Source organism: Pantherophis guttatus, chromosome 2 (assembly GCF_059756535.1).
Source record: "Pantherophis guttatus breed Tessera chromosome 2, ASM5975653v1, whole genome shotgun sequence".
NCBI lineage: Eukaryota > Metazoa > Chordata > Lepidosauria > Squamata > Colubridae > Pantherophis > Pantherophis guttatus.
The window spans coordinates 238,563,865-238,582,540 of NC_142064.1; the positions used below are offsets into that span (position 1 = coordinate 238,563,865).

At 37.5% G+C, this 18,676-nt stretch overlaps 1 protein-coding gene across 5 annotated transcripts in view; it reads right to left on the reverse strand.

The window, feature by feature from the left end:
- MITF (melanocyte inducing transcription factor) overlaps positions 1 to 18,676 on the reverse strand; it is a 188,206-nt gene that overhangs the window by 63,092 nt on the left and 106,438 nt on the right. For 3 of the 5 annotated variants that reach the window (XM_034440588.2, XM_034440584.2, XM_034440586.2), the window contains exon 2: positions 9,397 to 9,643. In XM_034440588.2, coding sequence (XP_034296479.1) covers positions 9,397 to 9,643 — 247 coding nt within the window. The remainder of the gene's footprint in view (positions 1 to 9,396; positions 9,644 to 18,676) is intronic. The other 2 variants (XM_087887955.1, XM_034440585.2) reach the window with 1 other exon arrangement.

Here is an 18,676-nt window from a genome sequence, read left to right on the forward strand (position 1 = left end):
GCAAACATTTATTCCCAAAAGCAAAGAGCTTTGCTTTGGGGGCAGCTGCAGACAAAATGGGGTACAGAGATACTGTTTTATAGGGGAAGCTTATTCTGGGTATGGAAGTGTGTACGTGCTGATTCTAGAGTGACACTTGAGGGCTTTGGGTTTGTACCTGTCATCTATGATGTTTATTTTTGTCAATATGCAGTTCTGCTGGGAGACCATGTTAATTAAATCTATTTGTGTTTACAGACCTTCTCCTCTGATATGTAGATTAGGTCTGGGTAATTTATTTGGGAGTTTGAGGAAGTTTGAGGGAAATATTCCCCCCTCCCCTCATTTGCTATTCTTCCTTAATTAACTTAAGTTTCAGCTTGGCTGTCAATTATCTAGCATAGACACTGATTCTCAGTCCATTGTGGATTTTATTAATGTTTAAGGGAAGATCAAGACAGTATAAAGAATAACATATATTTTGAGTTATAAGTAAGTTCCCACATCTATGTATCCTGAAGAGCCCCTGAAAGTGTTGGCTACCAAAATGGCTATAAAAGAGTTAGCAGTCCTAAAAATGGTTGGCTGGGGAATTCTAGGAGTTGAAATCCACCCATCTTACAGCTGCCAAGGTTAAAAAACACCGACCCAAGATCTCTCAGTTTACTTTATTAATGACAGTGACAGTACTACTCCTTATATCGTTGTGCCTGAATAATTCTTAAGACCAACTATTATGAACAGACAGAATAGTACAGGCCATGCAATAACTCTTCAGCATACCACTGTAGAAGTGTCAGGTATTAATGTGCCATTGGGAGACATGAATCTTATTTTCATCTTTAAAAGAATTTCCCTTTGTCACACAACAGATTAGAAGCTGCAAAAGAGGGAACAAAGCTGCTCAGAACAGAAACAGATGTATTCTCCAAAGCTTTTGCAGACACCTAAAATTAGAGATGCATAATAGTAAGATGGAGGAATGATGAAGACAAAAACCCAGCTCAAACAGGGGAATCCATAGAAGCATTTTGCTTTTGCCAGAGTGACAAAAGCAATGTTTTATGCTTTATGTTTGATTATAACATCACAACGGATATATAAAAGAGATTGGGACTTGCACTGCAATCCCATAAAGCAGTTGATGTAATAAAATGTAATCCAGAGTTGCAGGAGGGACAGGCTCTTTCCCAGAGGGCAAAGAGATAGCAAGCTGGAGCAGGGGTGCTATTCATTAGGTTCTGACAGGTTGTGGAGAACTGGTAGTGGAAATTTTGAGTAGTTCAGAGAACTGGCAAATACCACCTCTGGCTGGCCCCAGAGTGTGGTGGGAATGGGGATTTTGCAATATCCTTCTCCCAGGAGTGGGGAGGGAATGGGATTTTTCAGTATCCTTCCCCTGGAGTGGGGTGGGAATGGAGATTTTGCAGTATCCTTCCCCTGCCATGCCCACCAAGCCACGCCCACTAATCCACACCATGCCCACCAAGCCACACCCACAGAACTGGTAGTAAAAAAATTTGAATTCTACCACTGACCTGGAGGACAGGAAGAGAGCAAGTCAGACCCTCTCTAACAATTCACAGAGTATATCTGTAATTATTGCAGATAATTTCTTTAGTCTCGCAAGATTATGTTTGTAGATGACCAACAATAAAGGAACTACTCAGAAGTAACTCAGTGTGTTGTTCTTTGGGCCTGACAGCTTTTGTCCTTCTTCCTGCCTATGGACTGAGCTTAAGCAAGATTTTTCATCAGAAGGTTTCAGATTCAGATAAGGTCTATTCACTCCAATCAAATTCTTTCCTTCTCACCACTATTCAGTGTGTCAGGGGAGTGAAGAAGGACATTAATTTAACCTTTCTATATTTCATTCTTTAACCAAGGAAGTAAAAATTATCCAGAGAAACCTATAAATAAATTCTTCCTTGCAGTCCTTGATTGAAAAGGAAATTATTCATTGCTTCTCAATTTTTTCCCACAAGTTGAATCAGCTCACATCACCTGAATCTTACAGATAAACCAGAACGAACACACATGTTAAAATCTGCACATTATTTGTAGTTCAATTCATAATTAAAATGATGCATAACCATAATTAAAATAGTGGTGCAGCAGACTAAAGCACTGTTATTAACATCAGCTGCCTGCAATTACTGCAAGTTCAAATCTCACCAGGCTCAAGGTTGACTCAGCCTTCCATCCTTTCTAAGGTAGGTAAAATGAGGATCCGGATTGTGGGGGCAATAAGATGACTTTGTATAAATATACAAAAGTATGAAGGCTATTGCTTAACGCATTGTAAGCCGCCCTGAGTCTCCGGAGAAGGGCGGCATATAAATCAAATTAAAAAAAAAAGCAGTTTCTCCTCCCCCCCAACCATGAACAAATTCACATGAAAATGCATATATTGGGTAAATACATACAAAAGTACATTGCTTTAGAGTAAAATATCATGCAGTCAGTTTATTATTAGCTATCTTCATTACTGAAGGAACTGCAAACACGCAAGGGAAAAATATACAAATGCATATAGCAATAGAAAATACTTTTTATTTTATTTTTTAATTTATCGTATTTTTTATCCCGCATTTTCACCTTTCATGGTAGGGTTGCAGTGGTAGTGGAATTAACAAAGTAGGAATTGTTCATCTGTATTAACATTTTTCATGATTTTTTTTCACTGACACCAAATGCACGTCTTTACTTGCAATACAATCCTACCCTTGATAACTATATATAGAACTGCACCCTTGATTATGTGCTTGTATGAGCATGTGTCTATTTATTGGGTTCTCAATGCACTTACTATTAAACAGAGTATAGCTATAAATCTCCTTAAACATTAGTGAAATCTATTTGAAAATTAAAACAGATAAACTAGAGTTTCAAATTGGAGAAGAAAAAGAGATAGAGAATAGATGTATCTATTTTTTTCCCCACTGCTTTGCTAGTTGCAGAATACCATTTTCTATAAATCCGCTAGTTGGCATAGCACAGCCTCATTAACATACCTTCTCGTAATCCTTGCATCTCTCTCTCTCTCTTTTTTTTAAAGATGATGGTAAGGAATCTACACTTACAGGCTTACATTCTTGGCATGATATTATTACCTTTCTAACTGGGATCAAGACAGGTTCTACTTCCAAACACTCATACGGCTGATAGAGAAATTAATTTGCTTCCTGATGTGAGTTAAGGGAACTCACAAATCCTTCTACTAATCTTCTGCCTTTCAAAACAGAACAGTGATTTTTTTTAAAAAAAAATCCAGAGATAATGACTAGGGATATTCTGGCATAGGACTCAGAACTGGGGCCCTTTTCTCCTTTCCATCTATATTTACAAAATGCACTTCATAGAATGTATGATTTATATTTTTTGCTAAATTTCAAGGTTCCAATGCATGTTTATTTTATGTTTAATTATATCCTCTCTATTTGATATAATTATAAACAAGAACTTCCATACTTACTAGGTTACATCATTACTGCCTTACCTTTCAAAGTAAAATCTAGGAATCTCTTATGTGAAAAGATGTATCTGTCTCAATAACCAGTAGTTCTGCTAGACGAAATCAAATATATCTTACACTAAAGAGAAAAAGACTGAATAATCCATATAGTGCCCATTCTACTCTACAAAAGCACAATAATATGATACAAATGTGACAATGAATATTTAGCTGTCAAATAGACCATCAAATGTAATAACAAGGTAGCAAATAATTAGGGAAAGTGTTTGTATGAAACATTTTTCATTGTAACTTGTCCAATCTAAATCAAAATATTTTCTAACTAATCTTTCCTTGGGATTGCAACATGATTCCTTCTTTTCTTTCATTTGCCATCATACTTCACAAGATGCAAACAAATATAACTTAATGGTTTACCCAAAAATAAAAAATTAAAAAAAAATCCTGTGGCTTTTTTTCTTCCTCTCTGGTTACCATTTTCCCAACTGCTTTCATTACTATCCAGAGGATACTTTGAATTTTAGGAACAGCTTCCAGGTATACTTAAGGGGCCAAAGGAGAAACAAGGCAAGAACATTCCTATGTATGTATGGGTCACTAATCTCAATTCTTTTGCTTTAAGGCTATGATCCCATTTTTGAGGCTTTTTCACACATCAATTAATCCAGCCCCTACACTGCACTTTCTCCAAAATTCTCCCGATCCAATGACTGTTTAAGAATGTTATTCTATTTTTCATACAAGGTCACAGGGAAAATGCACATCACCAAAATTATTTTCTTTTTAAAAATATACATTAAAATATTTGCAACGGTCTACACACCCAGAGGTATGTGCTAAAGTCGTGAGTATTCAGCAGAGCATCACAGAATTCTGCCAATTCTAACTTTTGCCAAAAGCATATTTTTCCATTCCACAGTTCTTCCCTTTCCACATATTCCATAGATAATCCAGGTCATAGAGTATTACAGGAGAAAAGTGTGAATTTATGAAAGAATGATGTATGCAAGTCAAAAGGAGAATGCCAAATTGAGGCCTTCAAATATCTCTTACTAGATCAGGAGGATACCTCAGAGTTCCATTTCAAAAATAAATATTATGATTAAACAACCAAAGAAGTAAAAATATTTCTTTCTTTCTTTTTATAGATTTATATCCCACCTTTCTTATGGCCCTATGCCTTTCATTCATTCCTTCAATTTCACCCCATAATATCTCCTATGAGATAGATTGGGCTGAGAGAGAATGATTGAACCAAAGGCACTTACTAAGCTTCCATGACTGACAGTGAATTCAATCCCAAAACAACACCTTAAATACTGCATTACCTGTACTAAAATAAGATAAGGAACAGAATGTTGTTGTCAACAAGCCTTCCAATACACAGACTAGTAAATGTGTGTGTGTGTGTGTATGAATTTGCTTACTAGTCTGTGCATTATTTTATATAATAAATGTATATATGAGTGTATGTATGTGTGTGTATGTATATAAATATAATTATACACACACACATATATATACATTCACGCACATATAACAAAATTAAAATCTGCTGTGATCAAAAAAGCCAAATTGAGAAAGATTTCACTTGCATCATGCCCAGCAAAAATAAACTTCCACAGTTCTTGTTATAAGATTCTTATGTGAACTGAAATGAAAGAATTTGTTCTATAGAAGCAGATACATACATCACGTGAGCTGTTTTATACTAAAACGTATCTTTGGTCAAGTCAACGTGATAGCGATTAAAAGTACATCATATAAAAAGGTCAACATGATAGCGATTAAAAGTACATCATATAAAAAGGATACAAGCACAGACAGCAGAGGTAGATTAAGATGTTCCATTGCAGCCCAGACTATAAAAAATTAACATAATAATGTATTAAAATATTAAAGCTCTGTGATGATAGGCCTGTCTGGGCCTGGTAGGATAAAAAATAGGCAGCAGGCATAATTCTCTAAGAGCTACAGGGCTACTACATACTAGACTAGATTAGATTAACAGTGTTGGAAGGGACCATGTAGGTCATGTAGTCCAACCCCCCGCCCAAGCAGGAGGCCCTACAGCATTTCCAACAAATGGCAGTCCAATCTCTTCTTGAAAGCCTCCAGTGATGAAGCTCCCACAACTTCCGAAGGCAAGCTGTTCCATTGGTTGATTGTTCTCACTGTCAGAAAATTTCTCTCCTTGGTCAGTTTCCATCCATTATTCCTTGTCTGGCCTTCAGGGGCCTTGGAAAATAGCTTGACCCCTTCCTCTCTGTGGCAGCCCTTTAAATATTGGAATACTGTTATCATGTCTCCCCTGGTCCTTCTCTTCGCTAGACTAGCCATGCCCAGTTCCTGTAACCGTTCTTCCTATGTTTTAGTCTCCAGTCCCCTAATCATCCTGGTTGCTCTTCTCTTCACTTTTTCTAGAGTCTCAATATTTTTCTTATGATCTATATCGAGACCAAAACTGGATGCAGTATTCCAGATGTGGTTTTACCAAGGCTCTATAGAGTGGTATTAGTGCCTCACTTGATCTTGATCGTGTTCCTCTGTTAATGCAGTTTAGTATTGCATTGGTTTTTTTGGCTGCTGCTGCTGCACACTGTTGGCTCATATTTAGCTGGTTGTCCACTAGGACTCCAAAATCCTTCTCACAGCTCCTGCTATTAAGCCTGCTTTCACCCAATCTATATGTGTACTTTTCATTTTTTTTACCTAAGTGTAAGACTACTTTTCTCTACATTGAATTTCATTTTGTTAGATAGGGCCCAGTGTTCAAGTCTGTCAAGATCCATCTGGATCCATCCTGACCCTATCTTCTAGGGCCATGATGGCGAACCTATGGCATGCATGCCAGATGTGGCATGCAGTGCCCTCTCTGTGGGCACGCAAGCCATTGCCTCAGTTCAGCTCCATTGCACATGCGTGCGCACCTCCCACCGACCAGCTGGTCTTCAGGTCCCTGCCGTGCATGCGCGGGGGGTAGGGCACATGCAGGGGTCTCTGCTGTGCATGCATATGGTTAGGAGTGTGGGGGCACACCGCATGCACATGAGCCATGTAGGGGGGGCGGGCCGCGTGCTTTGGGCACTCGGTCCAGAAAAAGTTTAGCCATCACTGTTCTAGGGTGTTAGCTATTCCTGCTAGCTTATTATCATCTGCAAATTTGGGAAGTTCCCCTTCTATTCCCTCATCTAAGCCGTTTATGAAAATATTGAAGAGTACTGGATCCAAGACGAAACCTTGTGGTACCCCACTGCTTACTTCCCTATATTTAGACGTAGAACCATTAAGGACTACACACTGGATACGGTTTGTCAGCCAGTTACGAATCCATCTGGTGGTGATGCTATCTATCCCACTTTTTTCTAGCTTAGCAAGAAGTAAGTTGTGGTCCACTTTGTTGAATGCTTTGCTGAAATCTAAGTATATTATGTCCACAGTATTTCGCTGGTCTACTAATTTAGTCACTATGTTGAAGAATGAAATAAGATTGATCTGGCATTATCTGTTTTTAATGTAACAATACTGTATGTCAGCAACCTGAATTGGGGATAGAAGCCAGTAGGAGAAAGTGACAATTACATCAAACTTGCTTAATATAGTCATAATATCTACTTACATTTGTATTCTTTCTTCCGTATTTTGTACTAACTGAAATTTTCACATTACAACCAAGCACCCGTATTTGACCAAACCTATCATAGATAGAGACGAAGGTCGTAGGAGTTCCATGGCAATGACTGTCTAGGGAGATTCAGGTCATAGTTGTTCCAAATATGCTTTTTCAAAAGGCAACTGGACTTTGTTTTTTCTTTTGAATATGTTTTGCTTCTCATCCAAGAAGCGAACTGAAGCAGAATTTAAGATGCTTCTTGGATGAGAATCGAAATCAAGAGAAAAAACCAAGTCCAATTGCTTTTTGAAAAAGCTCCTTTAGAACAACCACTAGCAATAATCATCCGTGCATATATGCCAATGTACATAGATGGTGATTTTGATCAGGAGAAAATAATAACTAGCCCGAACATATGACTGGATATGAGAGCTATGCTGGAGAATACACCTTAATGCTAATTGTGCTTCTCAGTCTGAATAAGAATTAAGTTCTTATGTTAGGAACCAGGATATTTCTTCAGAGCTCCCTGTTTTAAAATGAGATCTCTTGCTTAGTTTAGAATCACAGCATTGTTTTACATAAAGCTTTGCCAGGACTACATAATTCTGTGTCCATTACTGCATCCCAATTTAAGACAAAACTCCATCGTATTATCCATGTTCCCTAACTTTTCATAATTTCTTTCCTTTGCTCCATGAGTTCTAGGGCCTTCTTGATTCTACTTACAACATTTCATTTGGACCTAATATGCTAATCATTTTTTAAGATTCAACACAGAGGCTGAAAACTCAATTCCAACCAATTCTTGCCCGACGTTAGGAGCTGTGGTGGCATAGCGGTTAGAATACAGTATTGCAGGCTAACTCTGTCCACTGCCAGGAATTCGATCCTGACTGGCTCAAGATTGACTCAGCCTTACATCCTTCCAAGGTCAGTAAAATGAGGACCCAGATTGTTGGGGGTAATATGCTGATTTTGCAAATCACTCAGACAGTGCTGTAAAACACCATGGGACAGTATATAAGTGCTATTGCTATTGCTATATCACAAAAACCATTGGTAGTTTTCTTTTTAATTTGCAAACCACAGCAATGAGGAAAGAGGTAGAAAATCTGTGACCCCAAGCAAAACATAACACACACACCTTTTTTTTAGTAACTCTCAGACACCTATTTGACTATGACTGTTGAAACCTGACAGCATAGTTTTCTGCCATTTTGGTATGAGAACATATGACAACTGAAGCAAATCCTAAAATTGGCACGTCTTAGTTTAAAAGACATGAAACCAACTCAGTTTTCTGGCACCCATCAGATTTCTGGTTGGGAAATTCTGAGCATTGTACCTCAGTAAAGCTGAAGTGCACCAGACTGAGGAAAGTTTGGTTAAATTCTCTTTGCATCTGAGAATTAAGATTTCATTTTAAAAACTCCATTTTACCATTTGATTTGACTACCATCACAATACAATTATATTTCGAAATGGAGGAACACAGTTGGTTTACAATGACATTAGCTCCAGAACAAAAAGAAAAGAAAAACATTGTTTGTATATGTTGCAGGTAAAACATTACAAAAGGTTGAAAATGGCAGTTTCCCTTTGAATTTTGGGATTACTTTTGTTAGTGTAGTTGCTTAAGAAATGTTATTGGCTTAATTCAGTTTCTGTGAAGAGAAGAAGTCTGATATTCTATCTATTGTAAAAACAACTTCCCTAACTATTAGGAAGTTGGAAAAGGAACAGAATGGTCACAAAAAGAAATGAAGTCATTTGAGCAAAACAGGATTACTAATGGTTTACCGCAAAGGACTGTATTCCAGAATAAACCTTTCTCAAATAATCCTTTGTGCAGGATCTCTATTAGTTTTTGAAAAAAGCTTTTGGTGGGTATACATGCACATACATATATACAGTATGTGCATATATGCATGTATATACATAGATGCACACATATTTATACAGTAACAAAAAAAAAGATGATTCCACCAAAGTTAAAGAATTTGTAAACTATTTTGATGATTGTTTTAAGTGTCTAAAATAAGAGACCAGTTTTCAAGATGGTGAGCGTGTTTCACATCCATTGGGAAAATGGGGAAGAAAAGGATCTTTCTGGGGAAAAAAATTCACTTACAAAAAACAGACAGCTCCATCCCTTGCCTAGTCAAATGAACTTTTCCTGGGAAAGTTGCACAGGGAGAGCAAAAGTGATAAGAAGATTTTTTTAAAAAACTCCGTCATTATTGCACAAAACAATTTTGGAAAGTTTTGCACTAATGGAAACAAACTTCCACCACCTTCTCAAATCCGAGCCCACCCAGTCGCCTACCTTCAGGACTTCCATTGGCACCTGGGTCGCAGGAGGAAGGCTGGCGGGGTGGCTGACGTTGATGGCAGGTGTCTGACTCACAGCCCCTCTCTGCTGAATGAACTGAGCTGCCTGCTGCTTCTGTCGCTGCTCTCGGCGTTCTTGTTCCTGCATTTGCTCACGCATGAGCTGCTGTCGTAGCAAAATCCGTGATGTCATATTGGAGGAGCTTAGCGGAGGCTTGGAAGCTCCAGGGTGCTCCAAACTGCTGAGGGAAACACCAGAGAACACTCATCACTGCTCAGTAAATATTAGCTGGAGTTGAAAGAGTCAGGCTTTGGGATGGGATCATTGCATGGGGCTAGGACATAGGCAAAAACTTTTGCAAGGCTGGAAAAATGCACGTCAGGGGTGTGAATCTACAGATTGCTGGGCTTGATCCCTGTTTAACACAAAAACGTTCAGCTACATTCTTGTCTTCGAAGGTCGCTTAACTCTCGTAATTTTTACATTTTTTTTAATATTTATACTTGTTCTGATGTTTATATTTTTATTTCCCTGTAAGCCGCCCAGAGTCACTTAGACTACTGAGATGAGTGGCATATAAATTTGATCAATAGACAAATAAATAATGATCGGCACCCCAATCGTTATATAGCACTGCTTTGCTAATTCAGAAAAGGAGAAAGAAGATGTCTTTGACTGCCCTACTCTTTCCGTCAGAATTCTCTTATTCCATTTTTCTTTTTGGAGGGGGAAAATGTCTGATGTTTTTGTATGCATATTGGCCCAGTAATTATACTGAAAATGGAATTGCCTACATGCCCATTCAATAACAGACTCCTTGGATCGATTTATTATTAGATTATTATTCTGTCTTTATTTTTCACAGCTCAAGGTGGTGCACATAACGCTTCTATCTCCTACTTTTCCCACAACAAAGGGATCTGGGCTGAGAGACAGTGACTGTCTCAAAGTCAGCCAGACAGCTTTCGTACTAAGAGAGGACCTGAATTCAAAGGTCTAGCTTAATGGGAATTTTCTACTCCAGCTCAATTGGGCTATCACCCCAGCTGCTCAAGTAAAGAATTGCTATAACAACACAGGTATGCTGAACAAATAGTCCTCGACTTATGACTTGGACAATTGAGCCCAATCTTTCTGTTGTTAAGTGAATCTTGCCCCTTTTACAACCTTGCTTGCCACAGTTGTTAAGCGAATAACTGCAGTTGTTACATTAGTTACATGGTTGTTAAGTGAATCTGACTTCCCCACTGATTTTGCTCATCAGAAGGTCGCAAAAGGTGATCACACAATCCCAGGATACTGCAACCATCATAAATCTGAGTCAATTGCCAAGCATCTGAATTCTGATCAGGTGACCATGGCGATACTGCAAAGGTTGTAAATGTGAAAAACAGTCGTAAGTCACTTTTTTCAGTGCCGTTGTAACTTTGGATGGCACTAAATGAACTGCTGTAAGTCAAGGACTACCTGTTCAGGCAAAATGACTGTCTGAAAATTTTGTGAGAAAACTGGTGAAATGCCTAAGTAGTGCAGCTTTGTCTGGACAATCTCCTGCAGAATTTTGTTTCAGATCCTGCAATTATTACAATGATAGGGTCAAAGTTTTGTCAAGATAAACAAGAAGTGGGGTTTTTTTTCCCTTCAAGCATTTAAAAGTTATTTGTGAAACAGACACATCAATTGCTATTGGTGACTGCTTAATTTACTTCCGTGTTTCCCTGAAAATAAGACCCTGTCTTATATTTTTTTAACCCTGAAATAAGCGCTTGGCCTTATTGCCATGCGCTCAAAAGCCCGATTGGGCTTATTATCAGGGGATGTCTTATTTTGGGGGAAACAGGGTATATCAAAATACCATATTTCCCCGAATATAAGACCTATCCCGAAAGTAAGTTCTAGCTTGATTTTTACACGTGCCCAATATTTAAGCCCTACCCCCCAAAATAAGCCCTAATTAAAACCCCACTCACTCCTGGGTGCACAGATAAAAATTAAGCTAAGTTGGGGATGTGGTGCGGAGTTGCCCTACTACTTACCTTCAGACAGTTGCAGCCAGGCCTTGTACACTTCGGCCCATTTCTTCTGCAGCCGGCAAGGCTTTCCTGAAGTCCTCTGTAGCCGATAACAGAGCTCTGGATCCGTCTGGAGCTCTGTCATCAGCTGCAGAGGCCTTCAAGAAAGCTTTGCCGGTCAAAGAAGGCCTCTGACAGTGAAAAGGAGGCCGGGGGCAACATGCGAAAGTGAGGTGAGTCAGTGGATGACACCCACCCACACCGAAAATAAGACCTGGTGCCTTTTTTGATGACAAAAAATATAAGACAGGGTCTTATTTTCAGGAAAACACGGTATGTAAATTGAAACAATTTAATATTGCGGAAATGTAATCAGTGAAGTTAGTTAGGAGTTGTGTGTAGAAGGAAATGGGGTGACTGCTTTATGTAATATTTTTAAAAAAATATTAAACATATTAATGTTTAAGACAGAAATTTTAAATAAGGGATTAGGCTAAAGAAACACATGGGATAGGATAGGATAGGATAGGATAGGATAGGATAGGATAGGATAGGATAGGATAGGATAGCATAGCATAGCATAGCATAGCATAGCATAGCATAGCATAGCATAGCATAGCACAGCATAAGTAGTAGCTATGTAGCTACTTTAGGAACATTATGAATAGAAATGTGAATTATGTAATTCATTTTTACTGTTCTTTCTTACTGAAAATTCCACTGAAATAATAATAAACAAGCAAACAATACTGTTGCAATGTAGATCTAACAAGGATCACGGTCTCAATAAAGCTTATATAAGACTATCATGAGTTTAATGTACATTTCAAACACTAGCAATGCAAGGAAGTAAAAACTGTAGCAAATTTATCTATCTCACAACACACCCACACACACAAATTTGACTGGAAGCAAATGAGAGGGAAGGAAGCTTATTTCTTATAATCTTCTCCAGAATGCTTATTACCTGAATCCAGTGGTTCATTTGGCATTTCAATAATCCAGACTTTGAAAGGTGCACATTTTTGGATATTTCCCAACCCCCAACTGCCAAATGGATCAAATCCAGATTTTTCAGACCACTAACAATTTATTCCCTTGCATTCTCCCCCCTCTCCTCCCGTCCTTCCAACAGAGGTGAGATGGGGATGGAGAATGATGATTGTGTTACTATTCCAAGCCTGTCAGTTTGCAACATTCCCAAGGAGAATGATCCGTTTGATAAACTACGAGAAAAACCTTTGTGGTAAACCTATGCATCTGTGGAATAATCGGACTAATTAGCTGTTCAAGAGAAGTCACCGACGGCGATGCTCAAGCAGAAATGGGAAAATTTTCAATTAATAGTGAAGAATTCTCACACCCTACAAAGTATCACAGGGTCAACCTAACATTTTAGATGGGAATGTTTGTCTTGTTATTCAGCTATTGAATTCAGCTATTGAATAACATGAGTTATAAAATCCTGCTTAAAACACAGAGACTGGACCAGAGAAATAACTCAAACCAGCTGGAATCAAACTAAACATACTTTGTGGAGATGTACTTAACTAGCATATAATAAAGATTTCAGATGCTTCGCTGAAATAGGCTTCTAAAAACATGTTATTTGAATACTTTTATTAGCAGTATGTATCATTAAAACATGCCTGACAAAATAACATCCAATGTCAAAGATATCTGGAATTCCAGCAGCTTTAAGAGATGCCATGTCTTTGAAGTGAAACCAACAATTCTGTTTTATATTAAATGAAAAAAATAAGATGAAATTACAACATTGGTAACATCCATGACACGTGGAATAAGGAATTAAATATCCAATTTTGGAAAATCAGCGCATCTAAGATTTAAGAAACAGAAAATCTCTCTAGAAAAAAAGGACAGGAAAAAAAAGGAAAACTCTTACAGAAAATTGTAACTAGGTTATCTGATTTCTTATGCTACTAATGTAAGAAATTTTGAGGGCTCAATGATTCATCTGATTTGATCATCTCCAGCAATTGTTCCTTTTCAACTTAATTATAGCTTGGGGAAAATTATAATGGTTAAAAATGTAAATATCATACTAAATTCTAATCCCGAAATATGAGATCTTACATTATATAAGGAATTTGGCTCTATCCAGCCTGGAGTTTGGCAGCTGCCAGCAGTTCAATTCTCACTGAACCAAGGTTGATTCAGCCTTCCATCCCTCCGAGGTTGATAAAATGAGGACCCAGATTGTTGGGGGCAATATGCTGACTCTGTAAACTGCTCAGACAATGCTATAAAGCACAGTGAAGTGGTATATACCGCTTTGCTATGTAAGGTTTTATAGTGATAACAAGTACCTTGAACTGAACCCTGATAACCAGTAGAGCTTGCACAAACATATTGGTAACCTGTGCAGTTTGTGAAACGTATGTATTATGGAATAACAGATGCCTATAACTGCATCTACTGTTACATTCTGAATCAGCTGAAGCTTCCAAGTAGTCATCAAGAGCAATAAATTACATTGTAGTAATCTACAATCCAAGGCATGAAAAGATCATTTTTGACCTTCCCAGACTAGATGATACAAATGTCTATGGAGATTCTCAGTCATCCAGGTCATGGTTGTCCCAAAGGGGCTTTTTCAAGAGGCAACTGGACTTTCTGGTTTTTCCTTGAAGACATTTCACTTCTTATCCAAGAAGCTTCTTCAACTTCTTCACCATCCAATCAGAGATGAAGAAGCTACTTGGAAAGCCCAGTTTTCTCTTGAAAAAGCATATTTGGGATAGTTGACACACATGAGAAATCTGTGTAGAATCCTTTCTGACACATCTGCCACTTGTTTTTCTTACAGGTGTCGTGAGTCCAGGAAGACTCCCAAACTCTGCAATATTTTTTTCTGCAGAAATGCAATCCCATTCACAAGAGATGGAACAAGATGGAAATTCTCTGAATCCAGAGAGAACCTGTATCCATAGTTACTCCAATCTTGCCAGGGTAGAGCTTCCTCATCTAGGTTCCTCTGCTTTCATTGGGACAGAACTTTGATAGAATCATTTAATTAGACAGTGGTCCAGATAGATGTACAGCTGAGAATATGTGGGGTACTGGCGATACCTCACACATATCGAAAATAACCTTATCCAGTGTCTTCATGCAGTATTATATCAAATTTGCATGGTGGTCTCAGCCTTTCTCCTCACTTTATAGGACAATTAACCTCAGTAGAAGCTATATACCTCAGTGGAAGCTATATACAGTAAGTGGTAAACTGATAAAAAAAGCTGATGATTATCAGTTTTATCACCAAATATTAAAATGCCACAAGCCCTCTACACAATATTGACAATTATGCCGTGATCGCACACAAAAACCTCCAAACATCCCTTGAGCACTTTATTATATAAAAGAATAATGTAATATCGTATAAAATAAGTGTGTTATTAAGAATTATGAAAATAATTCATAGGCAACACTATGTTCCTTACAGTTGCAATAAGTTAATCAAAGTCTTTCTAGAATATGTTGGAGTGATTATAATGAAATCTGTACATTTTCTCATTCATATGGCAATACTATTCATTTACTTAGTTTCGCTGGATATTTAGAGAAACTTAGAAAAATTGTCCTTCAAAATCAATTAAAGATTATTTAAAGAATGAAAAGAGTAACATATACTTTTCCCTGGAAAGATAAAATGGTACAACACAATAAATTAAATCTATTTTTATTCTTAACCACAAGATTTATTATAGAAAAATATTGGAGAACAAAACAGCAGGAGAATCTTGCAGAATCTTTTAATTAAGATAGGCTAGTTCAAATTGTCTCCATTTTTAATTAAGCATCATGCTGGTTCCTAAGAGATTACCTGATCTATACAAATATATTCTTGAACAGATGTATTAGTTACAGGTATGTTTAAAGTGTCTGTACCTTTTCTTAAGTTAAAAATACATTTATATATTCTCACAGATGTGGCTTCTTTTATACAGCTTATTCATTCTTTCATTTGTTTATTTTTAAATCTTGTTTTGTTGATCATTATGTGTCTAAATTAGAAGTAATAGCATTAATGAATGAATAGCCATTTCAAAATTCTTCCTCAATCAAGGATGAAGTTTTTATCACTTTCCCTCTTCTTTTTTAGCTTGAGATGACCTGGCAAGCAAAACAGAAGGTGACTCGTCCCCTCCTCCCACTTTTGTTTGTTTTTTTAAAATCTTTTGAATGAGAGAAGGGGTTTTTATTGCTGTGGGATCTACAGTAGTTCAGATCACAGCCTGATCTGTGATCTGTGATTTGTTTCCCTCTTCTCATCATTTCAACTCAGCAGAAGTGAAGCCAATCACACACAGCCTTTGAAATGCTTCTGAGAGTTACAAAACAAAGATGTGAAAGCTTTAAACCGATTTTTTTAATTATTTCAAAACCATACAAGCATACAAAGGATATCTTGTACTATTCACTGATTTAAATACACAAAGATGCATGGGTATTTTACAAAGAGATACTCATTCATATAAATCATAGATCTAAAAAGGGCATTAATGAGCAACTAAATTGATTATAACATGTTATGTGAATCTTTAGCTGACTTGGAATGATAAGACGGAGAGATGCTGAATTTGACATCAGAAAAACATTGTTTATATTTAGGCACATGATGGAAAGCTGCTGATAAGGTGTGAATATTGTATTCATGAGGTGTTCACACTGAAATGGAAGATACCTTGTCCCTGTTCAATTTTCCAGCAAATACCAAGATCTGAAGCATTCTTTGGCAGGCAATTCAGAGTCACATCAATTGGGTTCAGATGACATGCTACAATGAATCCTTCATGCTTACACAATATAACTCTGTCCATCTATCTATCACATCTTCCCCTGAATTCAAAGAAATCAGTTAAATGAATGTTAACATCACTGTGTATCAGATTGCATTGATGATTTAAAAACTGGCTTAAAAGATAGTGAGAAAAAAGGGTTTTTTTTCTATCAACCAAAGTCTCTGGCACCAGCCATAAAGCCTTTTAATGTAGTAGCACTGTTGATCCAGAACTTAAAACTCTCCAGAACTTAACCTAAACTGGACAAAACCTCTGCCCTAGGCAGAAGATCTTATACCAGTGATGGCTAACCTTTTCTGGACTGAGTGTGCAAAGTGTGCAAACCCCCAAAATACAATGTGTGCGTGGCCCCTGCGCATGCACACTTTGTACCCCCACATGCACCTCGCCCCCATGCATGCACGCACAGGCCCCCTGCACATGCCCTGCCCCCCACGCATGCATGTGTGGCCCCCACATGCACACCCCACATATGTGCGGCAGAAACCCAGTGACCAGCTGGCCAGCGGGAGGCGTGCGCGCATGCACGGCAGAGCTGAACTGGGGCGATGGCTCGCATGCCCACAGAGAGGGCGCTGCATGCTACCTGTGGCATGTGTGCCATAGGTTTACCATCATGGCCTTATACCATCTTGGACAAATGGCTGTCCAATCTTTTCTTGAAAACCACCAGGAATGGCGCACCCTCCAGGAGGCAAGCTAATCCATTACTAATTGTTCTCATTGTCAGGAAGCTTCTCTTTAGTTCCAGGTTGAAGCTGTCTCTGACTAGCTTCCACCCATTGCTTCTTGTCCTATCTTGCGGTGCTCTGGAAAATAAAACGACTCCTTCTTCCCTGAGACAGCCCTTCAAGTATTGGCTTCCTGTGACTTAGTGGAGAGTTTCTCAACCTTGGTAACTTTAAGATGTGTGGATTTCACGTGTGGAGAATTGTGAGAGTTGAGTTGAGTATATTTTTTCATATATGTAATGTATGACAAATCAATTGGGTTGCAAATATATGTAGACACTTATAAATTTTGGGCCTGCTTTGCAAGGGAGGATGCTATTATTGTTGTAATAGATTTGCCAGTGTTCAACAAGTGGGGGAGGGGGGATAATATGTGTTTTTGTCTTTTTTTTTTAATCCACATTTTTGTCTAGTTTTGTTTTCTCTCTGTTTAATATTTTATCTTTTGGATTTTGTATTTTAATCTTTCGAATAAAATAAAAATTGTAAAAAAAAGTTTTTACATTAACCCTGTTTTCATTTTCAATTAATACATGTCTAAATATTCTTCTCTCTTGGATGCCAACGCTAAAAATTAGTTAAGAAAGAGCTGATTCTATATTGTTTTTAATATGTGAAACTGCAGTACAGAAATGCTTATTGTAGTCACTTCCACTGACCAAAATATTACCGAGGCTTGGAATGTGAAAGGATAAAAAGATTAGTCTGCTATGTGCCTTTTTGTCGTCGTAATATTTTTTTTAAAAAATATTCAGTCAATCTAGAGCTAATCTTCAATCTACTGCTTAAGTTTCCAAAATAATTGCTCCCATTTCATCAAGCAAGTAACAGAAAAATAAGCAGTGGATCAAAAACAAACAAAGTACACATTCATAAAAAAAATCACCAGAGATCCCTGATGAAAATATTGCTCCTCTCTGCCTGAAAATAACCAGGAATCTGCTCTGATTAAGTCAAAATAGTGAAGGCTCTCCTCCCGCTGAAATTTGGGAAAAAATATACTGAAAATAGCTCCTATGGCTAACCTGCCTGATGCCTTCAAAAAAGTGGATTTAAATGCCACTACTTATATAATATTCTTCACAATTCCTTATCGCTCTTGTTACATACTTACATCTCTAAATCGCCTATATGTATGTCTCAGGAATGGAAACCATTTTCTCAGAATTCATTGATTAAATGTAAATCCTCCAGTAAGTCCCTAGGTTGTAGTTCAAGCCTTACTTTTCAATATACCTGTTGCAAAAATATGAATGGAAAATTGCAGGCAGCTTTTTAAAAAAATCTCAGATTGCTATTTGTTTATTTTTGAAATGAAAGTGTAATGTCTTTCACCAAGTAAAATATTCATATATTATTTGTGGTGGCAGAAATGAACAACTAAATTATTGTTTCAATTGAATCTTTCCATGGTTTACTAAATATTTCAGAACTGTAATCTGTATTAAATTTGTTATTTTAAAACACATGAATAGCAAACCGTAATTTAAACACCTGGAACCTACATGTGAATTTATCCTGTGCCAACACTAGTGTGTGCTGTTGGACAAAACATTAAATGACCTATAAAATATAATACGGTAAAATGTAATAGCAGATTTAAAAAAGCATAGTGATTGAATTTAATCAATGATTCTGCATATCGTAACAAATCAAGCTGCATTTTTCTCACCTTCTAATCCAATACATATTTTACTGGGAGTTA